Below are 22,691 nucleotides of genomic sequence, written 5' to 3'. Positions count from 1 at the left end.
TAGTTCTCTTGTTCATTCTTTCTTTGGCCCAGCAGGGCTCTGCTTTGAACACCCTTAAAGGGTGTCTATCTGCCATTTCGGCCCTCCTTAGGTTACCTGATCAACCCTCACTTTTTAAATCTCCTGTTGTTAGATTCCTAAAAGGCCTAACCCATTTATTTCCTCCCACTCCAGTTATCATGCCTCAGTGGGACCTCTATCTTGTCCTTACTTATTTAATGTGTACTCCCTTTGAGCCAATGCACAATTTTCCCTTATGGCTCCTCACCTTCAAAACTGTCTTTCTTGTTGCCATCACCTCTGCTCGCAGGGTGAGTGAGCTTCAATCCCTTTCGTCTAAACCTCCATACTTGTCTGTGCACCCTGACAAAGTGATGTTGTGCATTAAAGCTTCCTTCCTTCCAAAGGTGGTTATGCCTTTTCATGTAGGCCAGTCCATCACCCTGCCTACTTTCTACATCCCCCCCCCCCCCCCCAACATCCTTCTCATGAGGAGGAGAGACTCCACCGTCTGGACCCAAAAAGAGTGTTGGCCTTCTATCTTAATCGTACTAAAGATTTCCGGGTGGACGATCAACTCTTTGTCAGGTATGTGGGTGCGAAAAAAGGGGAAGGGGTGTAAAAACATACCATCTTTTGATGGGTACTTCTTTGCATCAAAATGTGCTACGCTTTGGCCAAGAAGCAACTCCCTGAGGGCTTGCGTGCTCATTCCACCAGAGCAACTGCTGCTTCTACTGCATTAGCACGCGTAGTTCCTGTCCTGAATATCTGCCAGACAGCTATGCCGGTGTCCCTGCACATGTTTGCTAAACACTACTGCCTTGACAGTCAGGTCTGTCGGGACAGCTACTTTGGTTGTTCAGTCCTGCAGAACTTCCTAGCATGATCTTGGTTCGCAGCCCGACCTCTGAGGATGGCATTGCTTTGGTATCTATTCTAAGGTAAGGAATCTGCAACTAGAAGTCTATATCAGATGTACAAGTTACTTACCTTCTGATGGATACAACTACCTGTGGATTCCTCACCTTATGAATTTTCCCAATGCACCAGCATTCAACAGAAAAGCTTCATCCCAGCTCTCCACGTCGCCGAGGACGTCACAATTGCACAGCTCCAAACGACGCAGTCTGACGTCACCATGCCAGTAAGAGGTCCTCGCCGGCGTGCTGCCGTCAGTTCCCTTTTTTACATGCCTTCGATGCGAACGGTTTTCTCCTAGCTCTTGCTACTGTTGAAGGTGTTCCATCTTGTTTCTGCTTACAATCTTGTTTCTGGTTACAATGTCTCCTCCTAGGAAGCCGAGGTTTAAGCCTTGTCGGGAGTGCGGGGTCGCATGTCGATTGCCTTTGGTGTTTAAGTTCTGAGCATGACGTCAAGGAGTGTGTATCCTGCCAGAGCCCGAATCCAAAGGCGCTGAAGGATAGAGAAGCCAAATTATTTTTTGGCTAAGGTGAAGAAAGGACATAAAAGCCATCATAGACCATCTTCTCACACTTAGTCGAAAAAACATAAGAAGCGACATCGTCACGACTCTCAGCGCCGTTCGGCTCGAAGCCATTCAAGGTCCAGGTCTCTATCTAGACGGTGACCTGGGAGGTTAGTCCTACTGTGGCTCCACAGCCTCAAAGCCCTCAGGCTTCTCCGGCGCTGTCGGTCTTCGAGGTGGTCGCGCCTCCAGAGAGTCGGCGCAGGATTCAGATGCTCAGCCGGCGCAAGTGCAGCATGGAGACCAGCGGTATCCTACCTTCCCGGCTCCGGGAGCAGATCCGGCGGCATTTTTAAATGCCATGTTTAGTATGTTTAATGTTGTGGCACCTGCTGGTGCACCGGCTGGTCCCACGGGTCCTTTGACATTTACATTGGGCTCCCCGGCTCCCTACAAGGCGGCACCGTTTATGCCCTTTTATCCAGCTGAGGGTACAGGTTCGGCGCCGATGACGTTGCCTCAAAGACCTGCAGCGCCTATGACATTGCCTTACAGACCTGCGCCGCCGATGACATCACCTTATCAGTCGACGCCGATGACGGAGCCTCAGGTGACCATGGCGCCGATGGGATCCGCTCCGGCGCCGGATGGCTCCGGATTGAACCATAGTCAGCCTTCTTCTTCTGGTCCGCATGTTTCAGTCCTGAAGCCGGTGTCATCGACGTCTGCTAATTCAATGTTGACACCAAGGTTTAGAGGCCAGGCTGAGGTCACGCAGAAAAGCTTTAAGGCTTTTGAAGGAGTAGGATTACCAAAGACAACTGCTGGAGGAAGGAGAGATTGCGGAGTCCTTGGGGGAATATCAAGGACTTGACTCAGCCAGTGGGCTAGACACTTCCTCTGAGTGGGACCTTTCTTCTCCAGGGGAGTTTACAGAGGAAGCGGCCTCTTTCTATACTGTGGTCAGGAAGGCGGCAAATGTTTTGGATCTTCTGTTGCTTGCTGCGGAGATGAAAACTAATATTCTAACTGAGGTGCTGCATCCTTCTTCGGCTTCAGCAGAACCATTGCTCCCATTTAATGATGCTCTTACAGAGCCTATTTTAGAAGTATGGAGGAAGCCTGTGTTGTCCCGAGCTGTCAATAGATATGTGGCAAGAAGGTATAGGGTGGCTCTTGGAGATCCAGGACTTTTGGCGAAACATCCTACACCGGAGAGTCTAGTTGTTCACGCCTCATGTTCCACACGGTCTGCACCAGGCTCCTTCCCTGTGATTCCTTCGGACAGGGAGTCCAAGAGAAAGGAACAGTTGGCGAAGAAGACTTTTTCTTCCTGTAGTATGACTCTCAAAGCAGCAAACGCTACCAGTGTATTGGATAGATATGTGCACCCCCTGATTGGCACAGCTAAGGCTATGATTCCAGACTTGCCACAGGAGATGCAAGGACAATTTGGTGAACTCCTTTCAGATGCTCAGGCGGCGGCTAAACAGATTATCCAATCTGGTCTGGATTCTACAGATTCGGTGGCCAGGGCAATGGATACCTCTATCGCTACCAGGAGGCATGCGTGGTTGAGGTCCTCTGGCTTTTCTTCGGATGTCCAGTCTACTCTCTTGGACTTGCCTTTTGTTGAGGAAAAGCCTTTTGGTGCTAAAGCTGACTCTGCCTTAGAGCGCTTTAAGGACAAGTGGCCACATCAAAGTCTTTTGGGTCTGCAGGCTTCCACTACAACCCCTTTCAAGTCCTTTAGGGGATTTAGGGGGATTGGGCATGCAGCCGTTTATGGTGGGAGACCACAGTCCAACAGCCTACCAGCCTCCCATATTGGTCCTTTAGAGAGCGGGGGAGGGTTCGGACAAGAGAGGCCACCCAGCAGCACCCTGCATCATCCTCTTTCTCTGGAGGACAACAACAAGGGAAGCAGCCCTAGTTTTCTGCCCATTTTCAGCCATACTTCTCCTGTAGGGGTAAGATTACGCCTTTTTCTCTGCGCGTGGGAGGTAATCACATCAGACTCCTGGGTTATAAATATTGTGAGGAAAGGATATACTCTTCCTTTTCAGGAGTTCCCCCCCCCTCTCATCACTCTGTCCCTCGTTTTGTTCCGAAGACCATCTCCTGTTGTTGCAGCAGGAGGTTCAAATCCTGTTATCAAAAGGTGTAGTGGAGTTGGTTCCAGAGCAGGAAAAAAGGGGTCAGGGTTGTTATTCAAGATATTTCCTGATTCCCAAGAAGGATGGTCAATTGAGACCAATCCTTGACCTGAGGATTTTGAATTGGTTCCTCAAACAGGAGACATTCAAGATGCTGACTCTAGTGCAGGTACTTCTGGCATTGAACAAAGAGGATTGGATGGTTTCTGTTGACTTGCAGGATCCTTACTTGCATATCCCTATTCTCAAGTCGCACAGGAGGTATCTCCGGTTTGTGGTGGGGTTGCAACACTACCAGTTTGCGGTCCTTCCGTTTGGTCTTACTTCAGCACCTCGAGTCTTCAGGAAGGTGATGGTGGTGGTTGCAGCAATTCTCAGAAGGAAGGGAATATCGGTATTCCCTTACCTGGACGATTGGTTGATCAAAGCCAAGTCTCCTGAGCTTGTGCTACATCACTTGCAAATGACAACTCAGTTGTTGTTCAGTCTGGGTTTTTCGATAAACGTGCCCAAATCTCACCTGGAGTCCTTGCAGCGCCTCCTGTTCATATGGGCAGTACTGGATACAGCATTGAATCTGGCCTATCCTCCACCTCAGCAGATTCAGGACATCCAGGCGTTGATTCCAATGTTTCAAAATGGAGCGGTTGTTCCAGTCTCCAAGGTCCTACGCCTGCTCGGTCTATTCGCTTCTTGCATTCTGTTGGTCACTCATGCACATTGGTTCTCCAACTGTGCCTCCACAGGCAGTGGATTCAACACAAAGGGGATCTCAGGGAGTCTATATCGATCTCCAGAGACGCTGCAGCGGATTTATGATGGTGGGCTGTGGACGGCAACCTCTCTCTAGGAAGGCCGTTTTCACTGCCCTCTCTGGTGGCCACAGTCGTAACGGATGCTTCCACTTTAGGGTGGGGAGCTCATTTGGGGGACGTGGAGATCAAAGGTCTTTGGTTTCCGGTGGAACAGACTTTTCATATCAATCTGTTAGAATTGTGTGCGATACGTCTGGCTCTCAAGGCCTTCCTCCCGTCCCTTCACGGTCAGTCAGTTCAAGTCTTGACAGACAACACTGCAGCGATGTGGTACATTAACAAGCAGGGAAGAGTAGGGTCATACCTTCTCTGCAGAAAGGCTCTGCGGCTCTGGTCCTGGGTTCAGGACCATCGGATTTGCTTGGTAGCGAATCATCTGGCCGGAGTGCTCAAAATACGTGCGGACACTGTCGACATTTCTCAGCCGATCATGAGTGGCATCTCCATCCAGATCCGGTCCATCACATCTTTCAGCTGTGGGGTTCTCCGTGGATAGATCTGTTTGCCACTCAGGACAATGTGCGCTGCCCCTCGTTCTGCAGCCTCCAGTATCCAGTGCAAGGAGCTCTGGGGGACGCATTTCAGATTGCTGTTCCCCCCCATAACCCTGATTCCTCAGGTTCTGAGGAAGATTCGCCAAGATCGGGCTCAGGTCATTTTAATAGCTCCCGATTGGCCGAGAAGGATGTAGTACACGGACCTTCTCCAACTCTCACTGTGCCCTCCGCTCTGTGTCTCTCTCAGGGCAGATCTCCTCTCGCAGGTGCAGGTTCTGCCCCCCCCCCCTTTCATAGCCTGCACCTACATGCCTGGAGATTCAACGGGCAATCTGAGTGCTTTCTCTCTCCCACCAAAGGTAGTAGATATTATTTTATCGGCCAGGCGACACTCTACTAAGACTGTTTATGGCGGCAGGTGGGCAAAATTTGTGGCTTGGTGTGGAAAGAAACAAATTGATCCCATGAGGGCCCATCTGTCTAATGTTCTGTTGTTTGCATTAGCTTTAGCACAGAACGGTTGTCTAGTTGCTACTGTTAAAGGCTAGTTGGTGGCACTGTCAGCCTTTCTTTGCCTTCCGGATCAACCCTCCTTGTTTAAATCGCCTATTGTTATTAGGTTCTAACAAATACATTTCCTCCCACTCCCTTTCTTATGCCTCAGTGGGATTTGAATCTGGTTTTAACTTTTTTAATGGGTTCACCATTTGAACCCATGCTTTCTTGTCCGTTAAGATTTTTAGTTCTTAAGACGGATTTCCTGATAGCTATTACATCGGCTAGGCGTGTCAGAGTTTCAGGCTCTTAGTGTTAAACCTCCCTTTACTTTATTCTTCCCTGACAAAGTGGTGCTGAAAACTAGGGCGGCTTTCCTACCTAAAGTTGTCACTCCTTTCCATATGGGGGAGACCATTACCCTGCCATCTTTCTACCCTCCTGCTCATCCCTCAAAGGAGGAAGAGCGACTCCATCGTTTGGATCGTTATTGAGAGGACAAAAGACTTTCGGTTGGAAGATCAGCTATTCGTGGAATATGTAGGAAAGAGGAAAGGCAGAGCAGTCCATAAAAGAACTATATCCAGGTGGGTCATTCTTTGTAGCAAGGTATTTTAAAGGTTCCCCCTGAGGGTATTTGAGCCCATTCAACCAAGGCTGTCTGCCACTTCGGCCCTGGCTAGAGGGGTTCCGGTGGTGGATATTTGCAAGGCAGCAACTTGGGCGTCCCTCCACACCTTCGCAAAGCATTGTTGCTTGGACTCGGAGGTTAGGAGGGACAGCCATTTTTCACGTTCTGTATTGCAGGATTTCTTGGTGTGACCAGCCAGGCACCCACCATACTGCTTTGGGACTCTGTTCATAAGGTGAGGAATCCACAGGTAGTGGTATCCATCAGAAGAACAAGTTACTTACCTTTTGGTAACGCTTTTTCTGGTGGATACATTTATAGTATATATATATATATATATATATATATATATATATATATATATATATATATATATATATATATATATATATAAATGATGGTTATAATTGTATTGCATCATTATGGTTTTATGTGTGTATTCGTTTGAGCTATTGTGAGGTCGGTTTTCAACTGTTCGCCTCAAAGGCACGTAAAAATTGGGTGAAACTGACGTCAGCATGCCGGCGAGGACCTCTTATTGGCACGGTGATGTCAGACTGAGTCGCGTAGAGCCGTGCATTTGTGACGTCCTCGTCGAAGTGGAGAGCTGGGAAGAAGATATTCCGTTGAATGCTGGTGCATTGGGAGAATTCATAAGGTGAGGAATCCACAGGTAGCTAATGTATCCACCAGAAAAAGCGTTACCGAAGGTAAGTAACTTGTTCTTCGGTAACAAAATATCTGGTAGAGACATATTCTGGTTGCAGATTCCTTACCGTCCACCCATCCTCCCCGCTTGCGAACTGATTTCTAGGGACAGGGATTCCCCCTTCAGGTCCTTAGCTCTGGCGCACCAATCTCAGTATTCTTAGCGGCTCTGCACTTTGGCGTGGAAAGTCGTTTAAAGAAACTGACGTCACTGGGGAAAGGCGGTGTCTATGTACTACTCCCAACGTCATCACGGCGACTACAACGCCAAGGACGCCCGCGGAGGCGACCAACACCACCTAACAACATGCAAGGGTATTGCTCGAAGAAAAATCTCCGGATCCAGTCTGACGCCTGGGGAAAATTCTAAGGTAAGGAATCTGCAACTAGAATATGTCTCTACCAGATATTTTGTTACCGAAGGTAAGTAACTTGTACTTTGGTAACAACTTTTCCAGTAGAGACACTAACCACAGATTTTTCATTGACCAACCCTCCTTCCAGTTAAGTAGAATGCACTCAGAGAGTCCAGTAATAACATGCTGTAAGGAAATGCCTCCTTGGCATGGTTACCCCCTGACTTTTTGCCTTTGCTGATGCTAAGTTATGATTTGAAAGTGTGCTGGGACCCTGCTAACCAGGCCCCAGCACCAGTGTTCTTTCCCTAAACTGTACCTTTGTCTCCACAATTGGCACAACCCTGGCACTCAGGTAAGTCCCTTGTAACTGGTACCCCTGGTACCAAGGGCCCTGATGCCAGGGAAGGTCTCTAAGGGCTGCCGCATGTCTTATGCCACCCTAGGGACCCCTCACTCAGCACATGCACACTGCTTCGCAGCTTGTGTGTCTTGGTGGGGAGTAAAGGATTAAGTCGACATGGCACTCCCCTCAGAGTGCCATGCCAACCTCACACTGCCTGTGGCATAGGTAAGTCACCCCTCTAGCAGGCCTTACAGCCCTAAGGCAGGGTGCACTGTACCACAGATGAGGGCATATGTGCATGAGCACTATGCACCTACAGTGTCTAAGCAAAATCTTAAGACATTGTAAGGTCAGGGTAGCCATAGGAGTAAATGGTCTGGGAGTTTGTCAAACACAAACTCCACAGTACCATAATGGCTACACCGAAAACTGGGAAGTTTGGTATCAAATGTCTCAGCACAATAAATGCACACTGATGACAGTGTACAATTTATTGTAAAATATACCCAGAGCGCATCTTAGAGATGCCCCCTGAAAACATAGACGACTTCCAGTGTAGGCTGACGTTTCTGCCAGCCTGCCACATACCAGACATGTTGCTGGCCACATGGGGAGAGTGCCTTTGTCCACCCCGTGCCCTACAAAAAAAAAACGGGTGCTTACCTGCTGGCAGACTGGAACCGGGGCACCCCTGTTCTCCATTGAAGCCTATGTGTTTTGGGCACCTCTTTGATCTCTGCACCTGACCGGCCCTGAGCTGCTGGTGAGTTAACTTTGGGGTTCCCTTGAACCCCCAATGGTGGGCTCGCTATGCCCCAACTTTGAGACTTGTAAAGTGTTTTACTTACCTTCAAACCTAACCTTTACTTAACTCCCCCAGGAACTGTTGATTTTTGCACTGTGTCCACCTTTAAAATAGCTTATTGCCATTTTTACAAAGACTGTACATGATATTGCTTTTATTCAAAGTTCCTAAAGTATCTAAGTGAAGTACCTTACATTTAAAGTACTACTTGTAAATCTTGAACCTGTGGTTCTTAAAATAAACAAAGAAAATATATTTTTCCATATAAAAACCTATTGGCCTGGAGTGTAAGTCTTTGAGTGTGTGTTCCTTATTTATTGCCTGTGTGTGTACAACAAATGCTTAACACTACCCTCTGATAAGCCTACTGCTCGACCACACTACCACAAAATAGAGCATTAGAATTCTCTTTTTGCCACTATCTTACCTCGAAGGGGAACCCTTGTACTCTGTGCACACTATTTCTTACTTTGAAATAGTATATACAGAGCCATCTTCCTCCACATGCCAAACCTAAAACACCTGCACACTGCACTCTCTGGATTTCATGGCTCCACATTCATCGGCGCGGACAGAGATGAGAAGATACCGATATCAGCACGAGGAGGTGCCACATATATATATAGGGGCCCCAATGTCACTACTGAGGTGAGACAGAACAGACGCATAGCTGCACAATGCCACCTACTAACGTGCACTGAGCACTGCTGTGAAGTTTCCTAATCCAGTCTGATGCCTTACAAAAATTCACAAGGTGAGGAATCTGCGGTTAGAAAGCGTCCCTACCAGAAATGGCATTACCGAAGGTAAGTACATTTGTTCATGCTTGAAAAACTAAAAAGCTGAAGATATATACTGTGAGGTGAGGTGTATACCTTTCCACCATTATGGCCATACATCATTTTTTTTTAAAAAGGGTAGGGCACATGGACAGGTGCAGATTTCTTTATTAATGGTATGCAAAGTACCATTGGTTCCCTTCCTGACTGGGAATTATTTAAAAGTTTGAAGATTAAAGCTTCACCTTCTGAGAACTGTAGTTCCAAGCAAATAACTTTACATAGATATAAATGTAAGTATAAAACTAGTGATTTTCTCCGTATTCGAGAACCATTAAGAATGTTTTTTTTTTTATGTTGGGTGATGTCTTCTTACATTTTGTGAACAGTCTTTAATTGTTTAAACCCACGAGTTTGAATGTTTATAATGTTTAGTACAAGCATTCGCTGTATTCAAACTGTTTGCGACTTCGCCATAGATGTTTTCACTAGCTAGCATTAATTATTCTACTTTTACTTTTAATTAGGAAACTGGTTCTGGAAACCACAGTCAAAAGTCTGATGAGGATGACTTTGTGAAAGTTGAAGACTTGCCCTTCAAACTCAACGTGGCAGAGGTATTGTTTTTATGTCTTGAAAATACATATATTTGATATGTTTTCTTCCTTAGTATTTGATTAGTTTTCATTTTCTCCCTCTCTAAAGACCGATTTAATAAAGAAAATGGCAGAAGAAGAGCATAGCAATAGTATATGTGAAGACATTTTAGCCAAGGATGAAAATGGACCAATAGCTGCCGAACTGGCAGGAGACCCAGGAATTTTGAAAGAGCCTGGTAATATTTTTAACTCTTTCTACCTACCATAATATCAACAGCTCTAGCCAGTTGTTTGATTGTGAAATACTTAATGCTATAGTCACATTTCCCCATATTTCTTAAAGCACCTTGTTTCCATCCCACTTGCTTTGTTGGCAAAGTATAATATAAAGAAAAGAAACTGAACATTGTTATGAAAAATAAGAAAAAATGCCCGCTGACACGCATGCATAACCGATATTTTCCTCCCCCCGATCCACCCCATTAGCAGGCAAAGTCTCTATTAGCACATTGCTGACTGTTTTCTGCTAACTGTTGGTTTACTTTAACCAACCAATTATTTTGAACATGCTAGCTTAAGCGGGTGTTCTTTTTCATAGATTACTTTTTCTATTACTTTTTTCAATGACTGACATTCATACTGCTTTTTACAGGTTGGCCACGTGCTTCTGATTTATTCAAAGCTAGTGACTTGTACTATGTTCATGTATGAAATTGGTAAACCGCACATCACCATGGCATTGTAGAAGTAGGGCAGTTGACATCTGTTTTCAAACAGAAAGGTTTGTTAGTCTCTTTTGGAACTTTGTATGGTACAATAGATTTCAAGGAAAACGGTAGAGAGTTCTAGGCCTTAGAAGCTTTATAACAAAAGGAACTGCACCCCCCAATAGATATTTTTCAAATTCGCAGAAGTTTCAACATAGACTTCTTTGCAGAATGAAATGTTTGTGATTGCTCATGTAGGTGGAGCCTTTTAGTTAAGCGATGCAGTTGTAGTATTTATATGAACTATGCAAAGAAGTTTTAACTCAACTCTGTAATTAATTGGCAGCTAGTTCAGGGTGCGCAGCAGCGGAGATGATCCTCTGGAGAACCCTGGTGCAAGACAAACTAGCCCCACAGCTTGATTTTGATACACTGAATTAAGGAACTGTTTCTCCCAACATAAAATTAATTAAAGTAATGTGAGTTTGGCTTAACTAGAGAGAATTCTACAATGTAAATTGCATCTAAAACAATAGTATTAACATAAGGTTCTGAAGTCTCCTCCTCTGGGAGTTGCATGGCGTAACAGCTGCAGATACTTGTGGGTCCATCACCAGTTTATTATATAGTTTAACAGCCACTCTTTTCACAGCCTGGGCTGCAACTGGGAGACGACCCAGTTATACTAGCTAGAAATTATTATTAGCTGTTTCGTATTAGTTGAACATCTGTCTCCTTGGCATGACGTTTTAGCCAGTTTGCACCACCTAGTGTTTGATATTAGAAATGCATTGCCTTAAATTTTCAGCTGGCTCGTTCAGGCACTTCAGGCGGAATAAATGGGTTGTTGCCTACATAGGAGTATAATTGCAGACGTAATCAAAGGTTGTATCTATATTTTGTAACATATATGGTGAAATTACTGAGCTCTAAGGGGACCCCACGAGTGACTTGCAATGACCTGGATGAGAAGTGATCTATACGTGGCTCTGTAAGTGATGTTACAAAAAGGAAGCAATCTATTTCATCACCTGATATGACATAACGACCGTAGGCAGTTTCTTCTGTAGAACCGGGTGGTCACTCGTCAAATGTCACTGATAGGTCTTATAAAATCAGAATGAGAACAAAATTGCTATCAGCAGCGGCTGTAAGTGTCAGTTCAGTGCCACGACCAGGGCGAAATTTCACCTGTGAATCCTCAAGCCCTGCTACATGATGTTCCATGCATTTGGCCACAATGGAGAGTAAGGTTAAAGGGGCTATAATTAAATGGAATAGATCAGGATAAGATAATACTATAATAGTATAATACTTATAATGCTAGTGCTTCCTTAAAGTCACGTGAAACAAAGCCATTTGTCAATGTTATTATAGAAAAAAGAAGGCTATTAGGTAGCTTGAAAGTTTTTAAGGACGAATGGTAATTTGCCATTCAAGGATAGGCCAAAATCGATCGAAGTTACAGTTGTTCATGGTATATGGTATGTCGGATCGTCAGTTAGTTCGGAAGAGATCGAAGTCCTCATTGATAAAATTTTTGTTCCAAGGAAGAGCCAATTTGATTAGAAATATTTTGTTAAAAATTGGCTTAAATGGATCAAGAGGAAATACTAGTCAATTAACTGAGGGTTTCAAAAAAGTCTTTGTATGTTTTTTCATGCACTACTCTCCTCAAGTAGGTCAGTGTGAGCGTATTTCATGTTTGTTTCACGAACATTAGGCTGAAGCTTGTATTTGGGTCAAATGATGATACACAGGGGCCAGGTTCCCGGTCGCAGGTTGAGTTAATACATTTCAATGGTGTGTTTTGAGAGGGAAGTCGATAGTGCTTAATTTGTGCCGGTGGTTTCCAGTGCAGGCACCGCCACCTATTTTTGAGGGCTGGCAATTATTTTTCTTCCTCAAACATTTACTGCAAGCAAAAGACATATGGGAAAGAGAAAAACGAAAAAGCGTCTCAGGGAGGCCCCAGATGGTTTCAGGATTACGCTGCCTCAGTATTCCGTGCTTTCAAATTTAATTGCAGCAGCCGCGTGTTTCAAAGGAGAGCTTTGGGCACCTGCACTTTTTTGTTTACAAATTAAACACTGTTTATAGCAGATTTAAAAGCTTCATTACTTGCCCTTTAAAGCACAGTTATAATCTGTTTAAAATTCATGCAAGAACAGGTGTGTTACATTGGGAGGCCGTCTCAATTCTTAAGCACTTGATAGCACTTTCAATTATGCAGGAAGACAACATTACTCGATTAAGTAGAGGGCTAGTTTGATATCACGCGCCCTTCGGAACGCTATACTTGGAGTCTACACACTTAAGCATATTTGTTCTTTCCAGAACCTTGTTCTTTGTTGTGATGCAAAACTATAATAGTTATTTGTCAAATGCAACACTTTAGTACATTTTCCATTTTTGCAAAAAAAAACATAAATAAAATAAAGCTGGTGATCATAAACAAATTGCCTTGATATTCAGACCACAGTGATTTCTACCTCATGTTGTTAGCAACAGGCAGCTATATATGTACATGTAGTAGAAGCTTGTTAGGTTATTGGTTATTTAAGTTTAAATTTAGATACAAAGGAAAGAATACGAATACAACTTGGTTAAAAAAACACAGGCATATAGACAAATGCTCACTAGTGGTTTAGCTGCACTTAAGTACCACGAGAGAACAAGGGAGTGACCACCCCAATGTCTAGCTCCTCCTCTATGGAGGCGCACAGAGCTCTGCCAGGTGGCCACTTGATTCTGCCATCTTGAAAACAAGATGGGCAGAGGCCCCTGGGAGCATCTGACTTGTTAGGCCAGGTAGATTACACCCCTGACCCCCTCTGATAGGTTGGTCACTTCTGAAAGTGATCAGCCCCCTTTTAGGGTTACTTAAGGGTTCCCCCAGGGGTGGGTTCTCAGATGCGCAGAGAAAGACTCTCCAAGGAACTCTGTGCAAGACATCTTCTGCTCCTTGGCTCTGGAACCGCTGCTGGTCTGCTTTGGAACCGAAACACATCTGTTTCTGGTGGGAAGACTCCCACTACAACATTGTTTCTCCAGATCTTGCAAGAGTTCTGCAAAATCCAAGGCTGTGCATACTCCGGGGTTACGAGGACTCTGTTTTCCCCTGGAAGCACGAAGGAATCTCCCTTGGCATGAAGGAGTCACTCCCCTGCAGCCGCAGGCTTCTCAAGACAACATTGACCAGCTGATTGGGTCTGCTGTCCCATGGATATCCGAAGACTCTGCTCCCAGGTTGTAAGTCTGCGGCATCCTCTGGGTCCTGCTTTTCTTCTAACCAACTTGGGAGACTGTGGGCTCCTACTCCTGCCACTGGACTGGAATCCCTGTGCACTGCGACTGTTGCACTTGCCAAGGATTGTTGACTCTTCCTCCAGGAGATCTTCAGGTGCCAAGAACCCCTGGCTTCCAGCACTCTGCAACTTGAAGATCAGCCCCTGTCCTGCAACTCCTGCGAAGTGGGACTTCTGTTTTGTTGTGCTGGTCAGGCCTCCTTGTGACTCCCTGTGTCCTTCGCCTCGTGGAGGCTCCTTCGACTTCTGCTGGCCTTCCTGCGTGCTGTGGGCCAGCCCTGACTCCCCCTCCTGGGTATTGTCTTCTGGACCTTGCGTGTCCCCAAAGCTTTGCACATATTTCTTCAGCCCTTGCTTGCATTTGCCAGTGCTTGTTGGTGACCTCGCTGGTCACTGACCCTCCTGCAATCCAATGACCATCGAGTGGCAGCTTATAGATGACTCCTGGAATCTTCTGTAGCTCCTGGACCCTTCATCTGGACTTCTACTCACACTGACTTGCAGGAACTTCACATTCAGGAGGGTGGGCATTGCCTCCTGCACCACCTGGACACCTCCAAGAGTGCTGGACTCTGTCCCCTTCCTTTGCAGGTCCTTCACGTCTTGAATCCGTCCCTGGGTTCCACTGGCCTGTCCACAGGTCTTGACAGCAGCTGGACAATCAGAGGCTTCCACTGACTTCAGAGAGAGTCCCTTCTCCCCTCTGCATTTGAGTCCCTGGTGTAGGTACTCCTGGGGTAGGGGTACTCTCCATCCTTCCTCTTGTGTGCTGCTTTCTGCAGGGTCCACTGGGAAGGGTCCTGAATTTCACGAACTCCAACCACTACTCTCTGTGTTAGCCTATGGGACAACTGGGTGGGTAACTACCTTGCACCTGGTTGCTGGGGACACTTACTGTGCTTACCTCTGGTGTTTCTGTCTGCCCTCAGCCCCTAGCTAACTACCACACTTACCTTGGTTGCGTTCACTATTTGACATTCCACTTTTCTAGTATATGGTTTGGCCCTCCCATAGGGCCCTGTGTATGTCTATGCTAGTTCAGATGGTTATTTTGTGTATATATTGTGTATTTATATCCCCAATGGGAGATATACCAATTCTAGTCTAGTAGTAGTGCTGTAATAAAGTAGCGTTTATGTTTGCAACACTTGTGTGGTGCTTTCTTGTGAGTGAGCTACTGTCTGACTACTGTGGTATCGCAAGTGTTTTACATTCCTCCTGGATAAGATTCAGCTGCTCACTTTATCTACACCTAGAGAGCTTTTGCTATCTGGACAGCTCTTCACTATCACTTAGTGTTGCCTGGACTCAGTATAGGGTACCATATGTGGGCTCTGCAGTGGGAACTGAAGTTCAGTAGGCGCAGCATCAAGGGAATCTCTCCGACATGGTCCAGATCTCGGAGGGAACTGCAGAAGATCTGCAGTGGTGGCTTTTGAATTGGGATTGGTTCAATAGCAGGGCCCTCTCTCTTTCCCCAGCCAAATCTGACAGTAGTGACAGATGCGTATCTCCTGGGATGGGACACTCACATGCGTAAGGTGGAGATCAGAGGCATTTGGCCTCTGGCGGAGTCCGGGCTCCACATCAATCTTCTGAGGCTCAGTGCAATCAGGCTTGCATTAAGTGTTCCTTCTCTCTCTCTCACAAAGGGAAAGTCATGAAGGTGTTCATGGAGAAAACTACAGCATGTGATCTACAACAAGCAGAGAGTAGTGGGGGTCGTGGACCATTTGTCAAGAGGCTATGTGCCTCGGGACATAGCTGGAACATCAGGGCATATCCCTGGTAGTTATACGTCTGGTGGGCTCTCTGAACATCAGAGCGGACAAACTCCGCCATCAATGCATAGTAGATCACAAATGGCATCTCCATCGGAAGGTGGCGCAAGGTCTCTTTCAGTAATGGGAAGAGCCTTGGTTAGATCTGTTTGCCTCTGCAGAGAAGGTGCAATGTCAGCTGTTTCGCACGCTGGAGTTTCCAAGGCGACACTCACTCTTCAATGCTTTTTGTCTCAAGTGGAGCTCAGGCCTTCTATACACCTTTCCACCTATACCACGTCTGCCCAGAGTTCTCAAGAAGATCAAGAACGATCGGGCCCAAGTAATCTTTGTGGCTCCAGACTGGCCACAAAGAGTATGATATCCCAAGCTTCTAAGCATGGCCATCGATCCCCCACTCAGACTGCCTCTTTGGGAGGATCATCTGTCATAGCAGCAGGGGACGTTTCTCAATCCGAACCTGTCCAGTCTCCGCTGTCTTGCATGGAGTTTGAGCACCAGCAGTTGACAGCTTTCAACCTTCCGTCCGAAGTCTGTAATGTTATCTTGGCAGCCAGGCGTCCCTCCACCAAAACAGTATATGCCTGTCATTGGAACAAATTTGTCATATGATGCACAAGTCTGTTCTTGTGATCTGCACCTCTGTCTGAAGTTCTTTTGTTTGTACTCTGTCTTGCCCAGCAGAGCTGTGCTTTGGGTACCCTTAAAGGTGATCTGTCTTCCAACTCTGCTTTCCTCATAATACCAGACCAACCCTCCTTGTTTAAATCCCCCATTATTGGGAGATTCCTCAAGGGTCTTACCCACATGTTTCTGCCTACCCCGTTTATAATGCCCCAGTGGGATTTGAACTTGGTACTCACCGCATGTGTGTTCCCTTTGAGCCCCTTCATAAATGTTCTCTTCGGCTTCTCACTTTAAAGAAAGCCTTTCTTGTAGCCATCCCTTCTGCTCGGACAGTGAGCTGCAAGCTCTTTATTCAAAACCACAATTTATCTCTGTTCATCCTGACAAAGTGGTGCTTCGTACCAGGGCCTCTTTTCTCACTAAAGTGGTCACGCCCTTTCATGTAGGCCAATTCTCTTCCTGCCAGAAGCTACAGATGTAGAGGAGTCCTGGTGGAGTCTTGCATGCTGAAGTTGGGACCCACCCACAAGGGAGTCCCTAAATAGCCCTAACAGGGGGCTTGTCACTCTGCAAGGTGATCGCCTATCAGAGGGGGTCACTGATGTCAGTCACCTGTCCTGACCAACCAGATGCTCCCAGGGGCCTCTGCAGATCTTGTTTGCAAGATGGCAGAATCAAGTGGCCACCCGGAGGAGCATCTGGCAACCACGTCTGGGGTGGTGATGGACAGGGGAATGGTAACTCCCCTTTCCTTTGTGTAGTTTTGCGCCAGAGCAGGGATCGGGGGTTCCTGATCTGGTGCACACCAGATTATGCAAGAAGGGAACCAAATGTGCCCTTCAAAGTAAGGTGGTGGCATGGAGAGGCTACCCATCCCCAGCCATGTAACATGTCCTTCTCCCACAGGAAATCCTTTGTTCTGCCTTCCCCTTCTTAAGCTGGTCTAGCAGCAGGAGGGCAGAAACATGTCTGAGGGGCTGCAGCAGCTTGGGCTGCCCAAAAACCCTGGAAGACTGGTAGTAGCAATACTGGTAGGTCCTCTAAGAAGCCCCCAGAGTGCATGGAATCATGCCAACAGTACTGGCATTAATATTGGGGTATGATTCCAACATATTTGATAGCAAACATGCCTAGGTTTGGACTTACCATTATGTAGCTGGACTACAGGTTGAGTGACCTGTGGCCAGTACAAGGATAAAATGGCTTCCCCGAAGTCCAGTGTATTGGAACTGGAGTTCGTAGGGGCACCTAATGCAGGGGTGCCCTCATACACAGGAACCTGCACCCTGCCCTCTGGGCTAGGAGGGCCTAGTTAGTGGTTACTTACAGAGACCTGGAGCAGTGACAAGCGGTGAGAGTCCATGCACCTGTTCTCGCAGGCTGCAGTGGCAGGCCTGCAGACAGTTGCAGGCCTGCAGACAGTTGCATGGGCTCCCAGGGGTTGCATAATATATGCTGCTGCCCATGGGGGACTACTGGTGTACCAATGCCCTGGGCACCTAAGTACCATGCACTAGGGACTTACAGAGGTGCACCAGTATGCCAATTGTGGGGTGTAAGGGGTCCCAAAGCAACCACATTTAGAGGAGAGAGCACAATCACTAGACTGCTGTTTCATTGATATTTTTATTTGCTGTATAGAATTTGTCATGGGTGCTGTAATCTGGGGTAATTAGCAGTGCATGGCGATCGCACGAGTATAACTTAGAGTGCAAGTTATAGTTACTTGAAATAACTCTAAATGCTGAATTTCTATGATTCTGTGTGAGTAAATTCTGAACCTAACTATTACATCCTTGTAACTTTTTTTTAAAGTGAATATCTGTTTTATTTGGGTTAAAAAAAAAAAATATATATATATATATATATATATATATATATATATATTCTACTTCCCAACTAGAACGTTCCTGTACCCTGTGTTTCTATTCAGTGAATTTCTATGGGGTTTTTTTTTTCAAGAAAAAGTTTTTTTATTTACTATTTGTTAATCCAACCATCGCCTGTGACCAGCCCCTATAACCAGCCAACTCCCATAACCACCCAAGCCCCCGCCGCACACGGCTGAAGTGTTGTCCGCAGGGCCTGTCTTTCTGGATGTGACAATTGGTGTGAGAGGGTGTCTGGGTGTGAGCTTGGGTGTTGCAGTGTCTGTTTGGGTGTGTGAGTATGTATGTGGGTGTGAGAGTGTCTGGGTGTCAGAGTTGGTCTGTGAGTGCGTGAGTTTGAGTGGGTCTGTGAGTGGACGTATGAGAGTCTGAGTGAGCCTGTCAGTGAGTGGGTGGGCAAGTCTGAGTGGGTTGTGTGGGTCTGTGAGTGAGCGTGTGATAGTCTGAGTGAGCCTGTGAGGGGGATGTCAATGTCTGAGTAGGTCTGTGATTGGGTGCATGAGTATCTGAGTTGGTCTGTGAGTGGGCGTGTGAGAGTCTGAGTGAGCCTGTGAATGTGTGCGTGAATGTCTGAGTGAGCCTGTGAGTTAGTGCATGAGTTTCTGAGTGGGTCTGTGAGTGAGTGCATGGGTCTGAGTGTGTTTGTGAGTGGGTGCATGAATGTCTGAGAGGGTCTGAGAATAGGCTTCTGATAAAGCAAGATGGTGGCCGCAACTTGCCTGTCAGCTTGAGGCCTGCCAGTCAGATTCTTTCTGTGGCACGTGGATACACGGAGGATCCGCATCCCTAGATAGCTATATTTTTTTGCACTTTAATATCGCTAAAAGCACTGAACGGATTTCAACGAAATCACAAAAAGCATGGTTTCCTGACTAAGATCTAGCTTTTTGCCAAATTTGGTGTAATTCCCTCCAGCGGTTCGGGCTGTAGTCCTGTTCAAAATCCCTATGGGAAAATACATTTGGAAAACACATTTTAGGACCCCCTTTTTTCTCATCCCCCACTTGATGGATCACTCCGAAACTTTCAAGACCACAGATGAACCGACTGAAGTATACGTTTTGAAAATGTTGTGCAGTTGTCAAGTAGTGCCAAAGTTATTGGCAGAACAAAAATGCTCTTTCTATGGAAACTAGGTCCTAACTATAATGTGTGTGTGTTCTCAAGATCTCCTCCAGACCACAGGCACAAACGGCACCTCAGTCCGATGATGAATCAATTTTATTGCCTTTCTTTGGGTGTCACCATGCAATTTCAAGAGTGCAAACCACATTTAAAAGAAACTGAAAAATATATATATATACACATATGTATGTGTGTGTACAGCCCTATAGATATATAGGTATACATATATGAATATATATTCATTACTATAATATAGCGAATGGCGGGTATAAACACATATAAATAGACAAATATACATCGAGTAGACATATGTGACCAAAAAAAGCACACCTTATTGAAATAAATGATGTAACACTGCCTGCCTAGATGCTGCATCACTGCGTTGTGTAGATTTCAGACAATAGTGCTGTGTGAATGTATCATTCAGATGAAAATCTGAAGGGACTTTGGGATATATTTTGGATTAGTTCTGAGCATTACATAGTCATCTGTAAAACGTAAGAAAGGCTCTTTAATTGTAAATGCTTGTATCTCACAAACCCTTCTTGTTGATGTAAAGGCTAACAGTAATGCTAATTTCCATGACAGAAATTTGAGGTCCACATTATGTATTCGTCAAATGGACTTTTCATTAACTGTCAGCAATGTATTAAACTGCCACGCAGGAGGAGGAACCCATATTTAAGAGAAAACCCTGAATTTTTAAGGAATTGCTTAATCAGTCTGTTAGACCACAAAGAGAGCGAGTTTGCAGAGAATCTGTATCTTGAAATTGCAGTAAGGTTTACTTTAATAGACGCTGGGACCAATCCTGATTTTGCCAGTGACAAGAGATAAGGTAGTATTTGTTCTGGTGAAGCCTGAATAGGGTGAATATTAGAGTTCTGGCACCATACACTGAGACGTTTTCACTTTAATCTGTACGTTATTGTAGCGGTATCCACTCTAGCTTTAGCAAGCATATCTCTGTAGTCGAGTGATCTTTTGATCTGCGAACTCATGAAATTCAGGAGCCATGCGGATAAGTGGAAAGAAGTCAGTTCGGGATGAAGGACCTGGCCTTGGTTCTTCCTCGGAAGTGTCCTGAATGGTTTCAGCTGACTGGTTAGATTCTGACAGAAGGAGCAACTCTGTGGACCATTGCTGTTAGTGCCATTTTTGGGCTATTAGGATTATACAACACTGCTCTGCCTACATTTTGTTGAGAAGCCTAGCTATAAGAGTTTCTGGGGAAAAGCATATGTAAAGATCCCTGACCATCTGATCAAAAAGCATTTCCCCACGATCCTGGATGGGGACGCCAAGTTGCTTAAAACTGGCATTTTCAATCCTCTTTCACAGCAAAGAGATCTAGTGCTGGTATGTCCCACAGGTAGAAGATCTTGTTCAGAGTCGACTGATTGAGCTTTCATTCATGGCAGATGTTCTTTGTTCTGCTTAGCATGTCCGCTAAGCAGTTGCTCATCCCAGGAACATGCTCCGCCCAAAACGTTACCTTGTGTTCTGTGGTCCAGTTCCAGATACCTTGAGCTTCCTTGGCGAGAGCTAGTGATCTCGTTCCCCCCTGCTTGTTGAAATAGTACACACAGACATTACCACAAACGTACTAACACTGACGAGAAATGTTTTGTAATAATCAAGCAGCATGCTTTGGAGGTTGTGAAACAAATTTAAAGGAGCCTGCACCATACCTTCCTGGGAAGGAGAGTGGGCATGATGTTGAAAGTGTTTTCCATGCTGCCTAGGCCTTTCAGAGTAGTCCGTATGTTGAGGCACGCAAGACTACTAATAGTACTTTTGGTCAACATCCATGTCATCCTCCTGATGAAGGGCTGTTGACTGGTCCGTATGGGCTGTCATCTTCTGACTTTTTTACATTGAGAAGGTGGCTTTGAGGGTAGGGAGAAACCTTACTTGGTGAAGTGTGTTTGGCAAGCAGCAATGTTTTTGTGTGTTTTACTCTTGTCCACGGTGTCGTTGATGAAGTAGTAGTCCAGTCCGTGGTTGCGGTTTGCAGTTGCTGGGATGTTTTTGATGTCTCTATTGTAAACAAAGCTATCTTCATTGATATGGTCCCTGTTGACTGTGCTATCGTCAGCTGATGTACTGACGTCGTCAATGTAGCAGCTGTCAACTATGATGTTGCCGACACTGGTATTTTTGAACGGTTGTCATCGACACTTCTGAGGAGTAGTTCTGCGGGCGCACTCCTGACTTAGAAGATGAAGTAGTGGATTCAGACCTTGCAGCTTCTGAGGAGATTTTCTCTTTTTCCTCTTTTTGGGAACTGTCTTTTACAATCTCATGATGAGTCATTTTTTAAGGCCTTCATAGCCTCCTCTGATGTGTTTGGACATGTGACCTTTCTCTTTTATGTGACCTCTGCTGAGAGATAGACGAGGTGTCCTTACTAAACCTTAAGCATAGTAAGTGGACAGAGTAACCATTTTGATAAACTTCCTGGACGCTGGTCAACACGAGTTTCACAGCTACATGATGGTCATTCTGAACCCAGGGTTGTTTGGTATCAAGCAACTCAGAATGATAAATCCAAACTGGTACAAGCATTGGATTTATTACTAAATGTACCCAGGGGTCACCTTACAGGTGCACCCTGCAAAAAGCTACCTATCCTGGCATGGTTGATCACTGGTTCTAGCCAGCTTGCCACCTTAAGACAGCCAATGTACAACCTTGGGGTGAGAGATTACTCTCTCGGGGTTCCAGACCAAGCCCTTCTTGGATGGAGGTGCTAACACCCCCTCCCTCAGGAATGTGCACTGTCCTGGCTGCAAGCTTCAAAGGGCCTACCGCCTTTGAAACTCGATCTCCAGGCCTGCTGCTTGCAGCAGGGGGATGCCCTGTTGCAAACCCCTATTTTTGCTTGGAGCAACAGCAGGAATTCAGACTTAGGACAGGGGAATGGCCCTACCTAGCATGCACCACCTCCAAGGTGTTGAATCAAGGTAGACACTCCATTTCATTCTCCTCCATCTTCGATGGAAGGAAAATAGCCAATCAGGTGTAGGGATGGGACTTCTGGTCACTTAGTGGGTGTAGCCACCCAAAGGTAGATGACCCATTGGTCACTACCAGGTTCGCCCTAAAATACCCACTAAATAAAGTATTTAGTGGGCATCCCTAGACCAGGAAATCGGATTCGACAGACAAAAAAGAGCAGCAACCAGAAGCTCGAAAGGACAAGAACTGTGGACCTGCTGTACCCAAAAAAAAAGGTGCCAAATCCTGCCTGCTGCACCCAGGACCCGACCATCGCCACTGAGGAGTTACTGGACAACTCCACAAAAACCCCAAAGGACCCTCCAGGCTTTGCCAATCGCCCAAGAACTCCCTCCTGAGTTGGAGGTACCACTCTACAATCCAAAGGAACCATCAAACCAGTTATGGTCACTTCACTGACCAGCCGCTAACTCTGGAAATGGACACCGCAGCTGGACCAAACTGCAACCCGACGACTGCAAGGACAAACCCTGCCAGTGTGCCAAGTTTGGTGGCACTGCGACCTCCAGCAGCTAACCCGTGCCAATACCCAGGGGTATTAGCCCACGTTGAAAATTTAAAAAAACTGCCCACCTGGGGCTGCAAAAGGACCAGGAGGAAGCCCCAGTCGAGGGACT

The 22,691-nt window shown here is 46.0% G+C and overlaps 1 protein-coding gene across 7 annotated transcripts in view; it reads left to right on the top strand.

Annotated features, from left to right (window-relative positions):
• Positions 1 to 22,691, top strand: part of PCM1 (pericentriolar material 1) — a 713,620-nt gene that overhangs the window by 676,110 nt on the left and 14,819 nt on the right. For 6 of the 7 annotated variants that reach the window (XM_069200304.1, XM_069200313.1, XM_069200339.1 and 3 more), the window contains 2 exons: positions 9,545 to 9,634; positions 9,723 to 9,852. In XM_069200304.1, coding sequence (XP_069056405.1) covers positions 9,545 to 9,634; positions 9,723 to 9,852 — 220 coding nt within the window. The remainder of the gene's footprint in view (positions 1 to 9,544; positions 9,635 to 9,722; positions 9,853 to 22,691) is intronic. The other variant, XM_069200330.1, reaches the window with a different exon arrangement.

The sequence above is a fragment of the Pleurodeles waltl genome, chromosome 1_2 (assembly GCF_031143425.1).
Source record: "Pleurodeles waltl isolate 20211129_DDA chromosome 1_2, aPleWal1.hap1.20221129, whole genome shotgun sequence".
In the NCBI taxonomy this organism is placed as follows: Eukaryota; Metazoa; Chordata; class Amphibia; order Caudata; family Salamandridae; genus Pleurodeles; species Pleurodeles waltl.
The sequence above is the reverse complement of the archived record's forward strand: the minus strand, read 5'-3'. Positions and strand labels throughout refer to the sequence as shown.